Source organism: Oncorhynchus tshawytscha, linkage group LG12 (genome assembly GCF_018296145.1).
Source record: "Oncorhynchus tshawytscha isolate Ot180627B linkage group LG12, Otsh_v2.0, whole genome shotgun sequence".
In the NCBI taxonomy this organism is placed as follows: domain Eukaryota; kingdom Metazoa; phylum Chordata; class Actinopteri; order Salmoniformes; family Salmonidae; genus Oncorhynchus; species Oncorhynchus tshawytscha.
The window spans coordinates 64,011,930-64,025,618 of record NC_056440.1 but is presented as its reverse complement, the minus strand read 5'-3'; the positions used below and the strand labels follow the sequence as shown (position 1 = coordinate 64,025,618).

The 13,689-nt window shown below is 45.2% G+C and overlaps 1 protein-coding gene across 1 annotated transcript in view; it reads right to left on the bottom strand.

Annotated features, from left to right (window-relative positions):
* hcn4 (hyperpolarization activated cyclic nucleotide-gated potassium channel 4) overlaps positions 1-13,689 on the bottom strand; it is an 86,076-nt gene that overhangs the window by 55,671 nt on the left and 16,716 nt on the right. The window contains exon 2 of the mRNA XM_042330893.1: positions 2,060-2,483. Coding sequence (XP_042186827.1) covers positions 2,060-2,483 — 424 coding nt within the window. The remainder of the gene's footprint in view (positions 1-2,059; positions 2,484-13,689) is intronic.

Genomic DNA, 13,689 nt, shown 5'->3' with positions numbered 1-13,689 from the left:
CTTGTTTGTAGGTGACCAAATACTTATTTTCCACCATAATTTGCAAATGCATTCATTAAAAATCCTACAATGTGATTTTCTGGATTTTTTTTCTCTCATTTTGTCTGTCATAGTTGAAGTGTACCTATGATGAAAATTACAGGCCTCTCTCATCTTTTTAAGTGGGAGAACTTGCACAATTCGTGGCTGACTAAATACTTTTTTGCCCCACTGTACACACACATACAAATAGAATCTGCCTCTGTGTTGGCTAGTCCCTTCTATCAGTCCCAGTTCCCAGTTCCCATGAAGACATAAAGACAAATGGGTTTGATGGTGATGAGATTAATTTACTAGCAATGCTGTCTCTTTGATGTATACTTCACAACCTGAGTGGTATGCTGCCTCAAACTGTATGTCGATGTGGTTGAAAGGCCCCTTTTGAAATGCCCCTGGGTATGGTGTGGTTTAGTGTTGTGGTCTGTTTGGCAATCAGCCAGCTAATCAAACTCCCCCATTGTTCATGCAAAGTAAAACTCTCAGGTGAACACACCCTGAAGTGATTTGAAGGCATTTTACAGCAACTGTGAAAGAGAGCGCCTCAGTTGGTTTAGAGAGCTGAATAGAGCCGTGATCAAAATACCCTGTAGGGATGGACACAATCATTCTGTCTAAGTGGTACTGTAGAAGAGAGAAATAGAGGGAACCTGTCCTGACAAACATTTCAATGTTACAAACAATGAAGGATGAGACTAAAAACAAACAAAAGATAACTATTGTAAAATATACTGTGTCAGTAAAATGTATATAGTATGTATAGGCTGGAAGTAGAAGCCTAAGTGTTGTTGTCTATTAGTTTACTTCAATTAGGCGAGGGGTGGAGGGTTAGGGGTAAATAATAAAGGAAAATATATTTGAAAAAAAAATATATGGGGGATTGGAAATTATGCAGACAATTACATTGATAGATTGTGGCTTCTATCTGCAATATTAAAATAAAATTTAAAAAACAATGCTACACGCTCTTTGAAAAAAAAGTGCTTTCTAGAACCTAAAAGGATTCCTCGGCTGTCCCCATAGGAGATCCCTTTTGGGTTTCAGGCAGAACCCTATTAGGTTCATTGTAGAAACCATTCCCCAGAGGGTTCTAAATGGAACACAAAAGAGTTCTACTTGGAACTAAAAAGGGTTCTCCTATGGGGACAGCCGAAGAACCCTTTTTTTTCTAAGAGTGCATGACAAGGCTTCAAATGGAGTAGTACTGTGCAGTTTAGACAAATACAATGTTTGTAGAAGCTAGAGCATGAATGGCAGTGGTTGGGCAGGGAGCCCCATCTGTTGGCTGGTATGTAAATTCACTGTGGCGGTGCCTGGGTCTGTGTGCGCCCTGCTTTCCTGGTGGTGAAGGAGTGTCTCTGTCTCCTTAGTGACTGACTGACTGAATGCATCTCCTGCTGTGCTCTGCTGTTTCACTTTGCACCTCTTACTTCTGGGACAGTGCTCAAGGATACACCCAGGGAGGGACGGGAACATTTATAATTATTACAGAAATTATAATCATTCCTGTATTTCAGCAGCAGCAGAGTCTCTCTCTCTCTCTCTCTCTCTCTCTCTCTCTCTCTCTCTCTCTCTCTCTCTCTCTCTCTCTCTCTCTCTCTCTCTCTCTCTCTCTCTCTCTCGACTCCCTTCGTCAGACTGGTAGATAGACTGCTGCTGCACAGAACAGTAATCAACGGTTCTCTCTTCATCATCTCACTGGTGGATGAGGTAAAGCAAAAAGCCTCTTCACCTTGCCTCACTAGTGGATCTAATCAGACACAGCTAGCTAGAGTAGCTTCCTCTAGCCCAACCCCAGGGGAACGGTAACACATTATGGATCTCAGTAAACAACGTTATCTCTCTCTGAGGGGCTATACTCTACAGAGGACAGTCGACTGTGGTAAAGATGGTCTGTGTTCATGTGTAGGTATTCTGTGTTTGGTAGATATACTATGGATTCTAATAATCTCCCCTCTCTCACACGCACATATTGTACGTACGAACACAACACACAAACACACACCCTCCTACAGTACCCTACCTCCTCCCACTGGTGGATGTATCGGATGAGCCTGGACAGCCTGAGCAGTCTGAGCAGGCTGAGGATCTTGGTGAAGCGGACGATCCTCAGCGCCCGGGCCGTCTTGTAGAAGTCTGAGTCGATGCGCGTCTCCACGATGAGGAAGATGTAGTCCACAGGTATGGAGGAGATGAAGTCCACCACGAACCAGCTCCTCAGGTACTTGATCTTGATCTGTTGTGGGTCCAGGATGATCTCGGTGTTGTCCTCCTTGACGATGCCCGTGCGGAAGTTGAGCACCAGGTCCATGAGGAAGAAGGTGTCTGAGATCACGTTGAAGATGATCCAGGGGGGCGTGTGTTCGTCTTTGAAGAAGGTGATGCCCACCGGGATGACGATCAGGTTCCCCACCATCAGCAGCAGCATGGTCAGGTCCCAGTAGAACCTAGAACAGGACGAACCACAGAGAGCTTAGAGCCTGGGAGAGAACATGAGGAACCACAGATGGTATAGAACCTGGGAGAGAACATGAGGAACCACAGATGGCATAGAACCTGGGAGAGAACATGAGGAACCACAGATGGCCTAGAACCTGGGAGAGAACAGGAGGAACCACAGATGGCCTAGAACCTAGGAGAGAACAGGAGGAACCACAGATGGCATAGAACCTGGGAGAGAACAGGAGGAACCACATAGGGATATTGATCAGGTTCCCCACTATCAGTAGCACTATAGTCAACTCCAGCAGCACCTGGGAGAGACAGGAATTGGGTAGAAAGGATTTAGGAGAAAAGATCAACAGCTGCCTCTCCCTGAGAAGTACCGCTACCACTGATCACATTAAATGTACATACTGTAAGCTACAGCAGCTATCTAGGATGAGCGGTTCGTTTTATACCATCACATAGACTGTACTGTACTGAACAGCTTTATACTGCCACTGACATTCAACATGTTCAATAATGAACGTGGTTTAGGATCATGTACACTATGTACACTATGTACACTATGGCCATGTGTCTTGACCCGCCACTAAATCCTGTCTTTGAAGGCCTTTTAAAGTTAATGATTCAATATCAAATATGTAATTAAACTAACTGTTAAATCCACGATACGGCCAGTTTGAACCTGTGTGACTCATGGCTGTCACAACATGTGCTCACATGTTATCCGTCTGCGGCTCTCCTGAAGGAGTAATGGCCCACACACGCAGCCTAGCCTACATCAGTCTGTCTTGATGCATAACCTATTTGTCTCCTGCTTGTGGTTGCTGTGCGCACATTTAAAAAGGTCAACGAGGGTTAAATGTTGATTACAAAGTGTTGGGTGACGTTGTCCATCGTCCCAGCTGCACAGTTTGGTTGTAAATTACAATCTCCGCCCGCTTCGTAATTAAATCCAGATTGGTTGTGTTGTATACAGGTTGATATACAGTATCCTTGGTGCTCTATAGATGGCACCAAGGCAGCGCGTCCCGCATTGTGGTTCTTGTGGGTAGGGCAGGATGATTTAACCACTCAAGTTTAACCGGCCCCATTAAAAACCATCTCAGAGCAAAACCAATTTAAAGCAGAGAACCAGAAGAAATGAAAAATATACTATTCACAATGTTGATGGTTGCTTTGCTGTGATGCCTCTCAGTGGAGATGAACATTCCAATTGCCTCTGAGATCACTGTGCTGCCTGTCTGTGGACACATTACTTTGAAATAAACATTAATTACAGAGATATTACACACACAGCTGTCTAAGACAGTTGAGCCATGGATTACGGTTTACAAAAATACACACGCACACATGCACACACACACACGCACACACACACGCACACACGCGCACACACGCACGCACGCACGCACGCACACACGCGCACACGCGCACACGCACACACGCACACACGCACACACACACATGCACACACACACACACTCACTCACCCACACACACACAATGACACACACTAAACCCCATCTCTCTTACACACTGACACACGAAACAGTGGCAGTAATAGGAATTCTTCAAAGTTAAAGGGTATCCACGGTTTCAGTTTCTTGTCAAGCAGAGTTATATTTAGAAAGACGTTTCCGCCACTGTTTGCTCATGTTCAGATTTAAAGCCCAAGAGGACAAGACACAACTTCAAAGGAAATGACATGTACACGGGTAATGACATTTACTCTTCGATTTTCTTCCCATTCCCTCGTATTCCCCATGTCAGGAAGAAGTAAATGAGTTGACATCATGAACACAAAACAGCTTGCTAACAGGCTGGAGGTGCACCAACAGCCCTTAATGTCGCTGCAATCACTATGTGCTAATATATCCATTTATTTTCGTGCCAACACCTGCTCAGTGTCCTCGCCACTTTTCTGCCAGTTTCATGGTGACTTGACTGTTAGTTTAAACTGGGTCGTGAAGAAACAAACAGAGACATCAGGAAGTAGAAAAGGCCCAGCTGGCAGACTGTCTTGTCTGTTTGGACAGAGAGAGAGAGAGAGAGAGGAGGCTGAGAAGAGACAGGGGGAGGCTGTGGAGAGGCAGGGGAGGAGGGCTCCTCCACATGCTTACTGGGCCTCAGAATGAGGGATGGAGGGGTATGTAAGCTACTTTCAGGATCCCCTGAGAGGGCCTGGGGCCAAGAGAGGGGACACACACCTGTGTGAACTCCACCTGTTCCCTTGGATGAAGAAATGGGGTATTTGTGGTCAACAGCCTTCCCAAGCCTCTGGTCATGTACTGTACACACTATAGCCTACTACAGACACCAACCACGTGTCTGTCCCCTGATACCTCATGTCTCTAGGTCTCCTCAATGTCAGAGATTCACAACCGAGGTGATGAAGGTTGTGACCCACAATGAAAATATTGTGGAACAAACAACCAGCTTTCCATCCAAACTTTTTATGCGAAGGTCGGATAAAACATTTCACGACAGGATTGATGGAAACAGCAAATTTTTCGGTAAACGTTCCAAATGTCGACAAAACAAAACACGTTAGACAAGATGGGATCTTTGTGTCTGTAAAATTAATTACGCAACAAATGGCAGTGGAAACGCCTTTATGCGCAAATATTGATTGAATTGATCAACTAGTGAGGATGATATGGTGTGTGGTCCTCCCACTATGACTCTGGAAAGCATGCAGTTTATTAGGCTACAGATTAAATTAATTATGAACTTCACAGGGTGGTGAAAGTACACGGTGATGAGCTTGATGCTCCTTTCCAATAAATATTGAGGGTCTTATTCTGGTGACATGATGATAGATGCTTGGCTGCCATTTTGGCAAATAAAAATAATCGGTCTCTTTGTCCATAATAATCTCATCATGAAGAAGGCTATACCTGCACTGTATCTGTGACCTGTTGGCTAAAGCGCGCGCCAAGACAAGAGTCTGCACATTCGCTATATAACGCAATAGTTTTTTTTTGTGGCAAAATCATCAGTAGAGTTGAAAATGCAGTGAAAACACATTTAAATGGTGTTTTTGTAGCAGTACATGGGAATTTCAACTCAAAAGGTATTTTTATCTGCACTACATCGCGCACAGCGTTTTATCCGCAACAAGTCAATTTGATGGAAACATCTCTGGTGGAAAAATGTGCATATTGTTTTATACAGACTTTAGAGTATTCGCACTACCATCTGTCGCCAATTGGATGGAAATTAAACTTTCAAATGATGAAACAACTAAAGACAAGGTGAAATATTTTTGTGTCTGTAAAATGTATTATGTGAGAAATTCCTGTAGAAACGCCTTTATGCTCAAATATTGATATAATAACCATCATATCGAAGGAGACTTGGAGGCACGCGATGATATGGTGTGTGGTCCTCCCACTACGACTTGGGAAAGCATGAGGTTTATTAAGCTACAGATGAAATAAGTTATGATGGACTTCACAGGGTGGTGAAAGTGCGCAATGATCTCGATGCTCTTTTCCAATAAATATCAATGATCTCGATGCTCTTTTCCAATAAATATCAATGATCTCGATGCTCTTTTCCAATAAATATCAATGATCTCGATGCTCTTTTCCAATAAATATCAATGATCTCGATGCTCTTTTCCAATAAATATCAATGATCTCGATGCTCTTTTCCAATAAATATCAATGATCTCGATGCTCTTTTCCAATAAATATCAATGATCTCGATGCTCTTTTCCAATAAATATTGATGGTCTGATTCTGGTGACATGATGATTGATGCTTGGTTGCCGGTTTGACAAATCAAAATGATCTGGCTCTTGTCCATAATAATCTCATCATGTAGGCTAGGAACTGTTGACTAGAGTACATGTGGCAAGACCAGAGCGGGCACATTTGCTTTATAACAGACACTGGTTTTGTGACAAAACCATCGGTAGACTTGAACATTTGATCCATTTCGACGGAAAGACATAAAAAATTACAAAAATTGCATGAAAATCTGTCGTCAATTGGATGGAAACCAACGCTATACATACAAAAGTATGTGAACACCCCTTGAAATGATTTCAGCCACACCCGTTGCTGACAGGTGTATGAAATCGAGCACACCGACATGCAATCTCCATAGACAAACATTGGCAGTAGAATGGCCTTACTGAAGAGCTCAGTGACTTTCAACGTGGCACTGTCATAGGATGCCACCTTTCCAACAAGTCAGTTTGTCAAATGTCTGCCCTGCTAGAGCTGGACTCTGGATTCCACCATTGGACTCTGGAGCAGCGGAAACGTGTCTGTTATAGTAGCAAAGGGGGGTAGGGGGGGCAACTCCATATTAATGTTCATGATTTTGGAATAAGATATTTGACGAGCAGGTGTCCATATACTTTTGGTCATGTAGTTAGTGTATGTATTAGTATTTCTATTCAAGAATTAAGGACACACATCTGGTTCTGTGTAAATGTCCATGAGTTGTGTCTCTGTGTGTGTGTGTGTGTGTGTGTGTGCTCTTTTTCCTTTTCACTCTTGCTATTGCCTTCTGATGGGGGTCAGCCCACCTAAACATAGCAGGGATCCATTTACTGTGTTTTCTATCCTGACATAAAGGAACATTGTCCTATAAATATAGATAGACTGAGCAGTGAGTGCAGCGCAGGGCAGGGCAGGGCAGCGCAGGGCAGGGCAGCGCAGGGCAGGGTGGTGGACGAACATCGCAAAGGCACCAAATCCCCATCTCTGTCTGTCTGAAAGCACTGACTTGTGGATTGATAGCTTTTCCCTTCGTGAAACAAAAGGCAGTGTCCTTCATGGTGATATCAGTGCAGGCAGGGGTACGCTGCTGTGGTGTAGGGAGAGAGGGGGAGGAGAAGGATGATAGGCAGAGCGCCATAGAGAGAGGGAGGGAGCGATAGAGAGAGGGAGAGTTTGAGGGAGGAGAGAGAGAGAGATCCAGAGAGGGAGGGAGCGATAGAGAGAGGGAGAGTTTGAGGGAGGAGAGAGAGAGAGATCCAGAGAGGGAGGGAGAGTTTGAGGGAGGAGAGAGAGAGATCCAGAGAGGGAGGGAGCGATAGAGAGAGGGAGAGTTTGAGGGAGGAGAGAGAGAGAGATCCAGAGAGGGAGGGAGCGATAGAGAGAGGGAGAGTTTGAGGGAGGAGAGAGAGAGATCCAGAGAGGGAGGGAGCGTTAGAGAGAGAGAGATCCAGAGAGGGAAGGAGCGTTAGAGAGGGAGACTTAGAGAGGGAGAGTTAGAGAGGGAGCGAGAGGGGAAATGACCCCGGTTGCATAGCTTACACCTGAGTTGTTATAGTGCTGGGGAGGGACTGCTCACTGTCATGACGACAGACCGTGACATTTCCATGCCTGCTCGTGTACAGAGACAGAGGTACGGTCCACACCACACCGTCTGCTCTCCTGGGAAGAGACCAAGGACTGCAGACCCATGTTTTTACCCTCAGAGTGCCTCCTGCTACAAGATAAACCTCTCTCCCACTCACCACCCTGTCCTGGAGATAGCTACCTGGGGCCACACTAGCCCAGCCTGGTGTCACTGTCACACTGGAGCTCTGACATCACCCACAGTGAGCTACTCACACACACACTCCTCTCCCCCAACATGAACATGTTGAAAAGGCATAAAGGATCTACAGCCGGTTTGTGTGTGTGTGTGTGTGCGTGCGTGCGTGCGTGCGTGTGTGTGCATGCGTGCGTGTGAGTGTGTGTGTGTGTGTGCGTGCGTGTGTGTGAGTGTGTGTGTGTGTGTGCGTGCGTGCGTGTGAGTGTGTGTGTGTGTGTGCGTGCGTGCGTGTGTGTGTGTGTGTGTGCGTGCGTGCGCGTGCGTGCGTGTGAGTGTGTGTGTGTGTGTGTGTGCGTGCGTGTGTGTGAGTGTGTGTGTGTGTGTGTGCATTGCCCGCAGGGTGCTGTCTCTACCTGTTGGCAGACACGCTGGGAGAGCGATGGCATGGCATCCAGGTAGGTTGTCTGTCATGTCGGCTACACTAGTCTTGCAGACAGAGACAGCAATGAGGAGCAGTGTGTGTGTGCTCTTCATTCGGCATGGCGTCAGACTGAATGAGGACAGTAGAACAACAATGTGTGGTGTTCCTGTTCCTCCCTGCTCTTCCTTCCCAGAGAGCAGCAGCACAGTCATTCCCACTGTAAATGTGACTCTGGCTGATTGAATGACTGATGTTGATCTATTTATGAATATGAAAAGCAGTTCCCCTCTTGAATAATGCATGTCCTTGTTTTGTGTGTTTTTTTCTCTCCCTTACCTAGTTCCTGTGAGAGGCTGTTTTGTGTGTTTTTTCTCTCCCTTACCTAGTTCCTGTGAGAGGCTGTTTTGTGTGTTTTTTTCTCTCCCTTACCTAGTTCCTGTGAGAGGCTGTTTTGTGTGTTTTTTTCTCTCCCTTACCTAGTTCCTGTGAGAGGCTGTTTTGTGTGTTTTTTTCTCTCCCTTACCTAGTTCCTGTGAGAGGCTGTTTTGTGTGTTTTTTCTCTCCCTTACCTAGTTCCTGTGAGAGGCTGTTTTGTGTGTTTTTTCTCTCCCTTACCTAGTTCCTGTGAGAGGCTGTTTTGTGTGTTTTTTTCTCTCCCTTACCTAGTTCCTGTGAGAGGCTGTTTTGTGTGTTTTTTCTCTCCCTTACCTAGTTCCTGTGAGAGGCTGTTTTGTGTGTTTTTTCTCTCCCTTACCTAGTTCCTGTGAGAGGCTGTTTTGTGTGTTTTTTCTCTCCATTACCTAGTTCCTGTGAGAGGCTGTTTTGTGTTTTTTTTCTCTCCCTTACCTAGTTCCTGTGAGAGGCTGTTTTGTGTGTTTTTTTCTCTCCCTTACCTAGTTCCTGTGAGAGGCTGTTTTGTGTGTTTTTTTCTCTCCCTTACCTAGTTCCTGTGAGAGGCTGTTTTGTGTGTTTTTTTCTCTCCCTTACCTAGTTCCTGTGAGAGGCTGTTTTGTGTGAGGATGAGGAATCCTCGTCAAACGTGATGATTCGCCATTTGCCTGAGGATGTGGCCCCATGTCACATTAGACACAAGCAGCACACACTGCCTGCATCAATATGACTACTGGCCACTGGCTATTCTAACCCATCTTAGGGGTGTCACTACTGTACTGCACAGTGAACAGTTGGCTTGAGTGTGTGGGTGTGTGTGTGTGTGTGTGTGTGTGTGTGTGTGTGTGTGTGTGTGTGTGTGTGTGTGTGTGTGTGTGTGTGTGTTTGTGTCTGTTGGTGTGTGCAGTGGTGGGAATCCATTAACCCTTAGGCCTGTTCTGACAGGCGAGTGATGAGTGAAAATGAAGCATGTTAGTCTATTACAACACAGCCATACATTTTCCAGGCACCAAATTTTGCCAAAAAGACAAGACAACACACACACACACACACACACACACACACGCACATACACACAGAAGGCTACAAAACACATTGCATAGCAATTGTGCAAGACAGTTCTCCATTGGGCCAGATGGCACACTATGAGACAATAACAGGAGGAAATTGAAGTGTCCAGGAGAGAATCGTGTTAAAAGGGTTAATCCTATGTTTGTTGACACCCCGCTCCGATGAACTGCAATGACGGCACTGACTTTGCTAAGCACAGCCGGCGGACTCACTGCAAGCAGGGAGCACATCACTGACACTGAGCTACACAGTCGAAAGGGACTATTTTTAGGTGAGACTGACCGTTTTATCAGTCCTGAGCAGTGCCGCTGTTGTAAGAAGAATTCACCGTAGAAAAAGCACCAAATCGATTTACTAAACACCAACGTGAGAAAGGGGGAATCTAATGTAAGGAACAGCCCCTTCCAAATAGTGCACAGCATATGAATAATACCATTAATAAGACTACAATAGCCAGGTGCTGCTGGACCACTGCAGGAATTTCATCCAGCTGAAAAACCCTGTTCTGTAAGAGTCTCCCAACTGCACCTAAACTCCAGAGCAGAGACACGTTTGACCTCTGATGCTGAAGCTGGTAGAGATCTATACTGTCTCAGGCCTTGTCTGTATTTAAGTCAGAGTTAATAGATCGTATATTCTGGGATTCGACAGCTAAGAAGAGTCTAATCCTTTTGCATATAGACTGAGAATGCATACTGGTAACTGTCAAGCGCATAATGACCTCCACTGTGACCAGTGAAAACACATGTACCACTTATTCATGAAAAATGAACCGCTTCCAAAGACAAATATTAAGACCCCATATTAAAACAAAGCCACACAGCAAAGCTAGAGATCAAGCAATAAGCCCATCTAAAATATGTATCAGTTTTGGATACTCAATCGTTCTCTTATGAATATCAACAATCTAATCAACGTAGCCACTGCAGTACAAGGGAGACGGAACGTTTGGAGGAGTAGGAGAAGACTCTCCACCGCCCAACACCCCTGGAGCATATTACCATTTTTTTCTATTTAAGGTGCTGCTGGCTGCCGCCACCAGTAGAGAGGCACAGTGTCCCTGTCCCTGTCCTTGTCCCTGGTCGCAGCGCACACAGCAGAGTCCCTCCCCAGAGCAGAGTAGACGCAGAACAGAGCACGGCCCGTTAGTTACCTGCTCGGGGGAATAAAAGACTCCTCAAGGATACTCCGCAAGCAGCGCAGTCAGCAACTCACTGTGCCCTCCACCAAAACAAAAGGACCACTGTGCACAGTCCATAGGCCTATCAGAGGAGAACACAGGGCATAGACAACTGCCCAGGGTCTAATAACCTGCCCAGGGACTGAGGTTGAAAATTAGCCGGCTGGCTAAAACCGGCACTTTTACGGAAACGTTGATTAATGTGCACTGTCCCTGTAAAAATAAAATCAACTCAACTCAACTCAACACAATCGGATCCTGAAATGGCATCCAATTCTATATAAATAGTGCACGACTTTTGACCAGGGCCCATAGAATAATGTGCCACTTGAGATGCACCCACAGACTCCTCTCCAACCTGCTCTCATCCCCCAGACTACATGCAGCTGGATCACCCTTCTCTACTTCCTGCCTGCCTGCCATTTCGCCCCCTAATTGCAGCCATCTTTATTATCATGATTCATTGTTATCTATGTACTGTATCTCCCATGTCATGTCTAGGGTTCTTCTGTCAGTAAACCACGGAGTGTTGATGTGGGAGAGTGAACAGCGCACAGTGCTGGGTGCCTCCTATACACACGTCACCCTGTTTCCCAGGAGAGAGAGTGAACAGCTGGGTCTCCTAAACCAGATGAAGAGCTAACCTAATGTACTACCGTAGCTGCCATTATCTTAGCAGTCAGTCACATTGCAGGCTACACTGTCACCTTGCCGCTCCCTTCCCCAGCCCCCAATCTCAACCCCCAGCCCCATGTAGCCCCACACCCCAACCTCGGCCCCAGAGCCCCCCTCAACACTCAGCCCTAGCCTAGCCTAGCTCGAGCCCCAGCCCTCCCTCCTACCCCGAGCCCCCTCACTCCCTTAGCCCCGACCTGTCAATTATCTTCCCCAACCAGGTGATGAAATCAGCAAATGGAGCCACAGAAATGAAAGCCTTTCTATCCATCTCAGAGATGTTGATCCAGGGTCAGAGTGAGAGCGAGAGAGAAAGATAAAAATGTGGAACACAGAGAGAGAGAACCGAGAGTGAAAACAAGATGGTGCAAAACTAATGAGTGGGAGAGAAAGGTTGAGGAGAGAATGAGGGAGGAAGAATTCATCTCCTTATATTCTGCTCAGTGGATAAAGGAGCACATAATCTCTCCTCTTTTCATATACTGAGCCCAGTTGCTCGAAACTCCACAGAAATTGTAAGCACATTTTAGCACACCCTCCCCCCCAAAAAGATATGGGTAAGAGGGGAAAATATAGCCAAAATTAATGCAGCTTAAAACCCAGCAGTTTATGGAAACCCCTTACTAAGAAGTCATTTTAAGCATAAAATGAAATAAAAATGTGGGACGCGATGCAGAGTTGATCTGGTCTGCGTGAGAAGGCAAAAGCAGAGGCTTATCTGACTGTTAAACCAAATAGGAGCGGATTTATCTTGTTTATTTGTTATTTCTGTCATTTCTTGAGTGTATGTGCTAAATAGTGCAAATGCATTTGATTTAAACATATTTCCCTGCCACCATCTTCCCTATTCAGGTGCTAACAACAGCCCGGAAGAAAATAACCTGATTCACAAATAACAGGGGGAAGAAGATGTCTTTGGAGACGGGGAAGAGACATGGGAGAGTCACACCAACACTGCAGGTCTCTTAATCCAGCCATTTTCCAGAGTCTTCTAGTCACACGGCCTGCGTAGCGTGAGGGTGGGAGGAGGCTAAACACATTGCGGCCGGGGAACGGGGAAGTACTTCCTGTGAATTATGGCAACCACACAGACAGGGCTCTTTATTCTGCTGGACTCCACTCAGTCCCTCCATAAGTGGAGAGGTTGTTGCACTGAGTAGGAGCCCCACTGGTTCCATATGGTTTAGTAGTACTCTAGCAGGCAGCAATGCTACTGCTGCCAACGGCCTGGTGAATAGAGGCCAAGTCTGTTTCTCAAGCATGACTGGTCTGAGAAAAGGCTAGATAACAAACATTTTGCAAGAGGGTTCTTCTAATAGTCAACAACTGACAGCGGACACTATCTACAGACACTCACTCTCTATAGTCACTCACTATCTATAGACATTGTCCATAGACACTCATTCTCTATAGACACTCACTATCTACAGACACACACTATCTATAGACATTGTCCATAGACACTCATTCTCTATAGACACTCACTATCTACAGACACACACTATCTATAGACACACACTATCTACAGACACTATCTATAGACAATATATATAGGCACTCAATATCTACAGACACTCACTATCTATAGACACTATCTATAAACAATATCTATATCACTATCTATAGACACTATCTATAAACAATATCTATATCACTATATATTGACACTATCTATAGACACTAGTGTCTTGCAAAAGTATTCATCCCCCTTCCTCTTTTGTTACATCACAACCTGTAATTTAAAATGATTTTTATTTGGATTACATGTAATGGACATACACAAAATAGTCCATATTGGTGAAGTGAAATGAAAAAAATTACAGGTTTCAAAAAATATATCTTTTTTAAAACTGAAAAGTGTTGTGTGAATATGTATTCACCCCCTTTGCTATGAAGCCCCTAAATAAGATCTGGTGCAACCAATTACCTTCAGAAGTCACGTAATTAGTTAAATAAAGTCCACCTGTGTGCA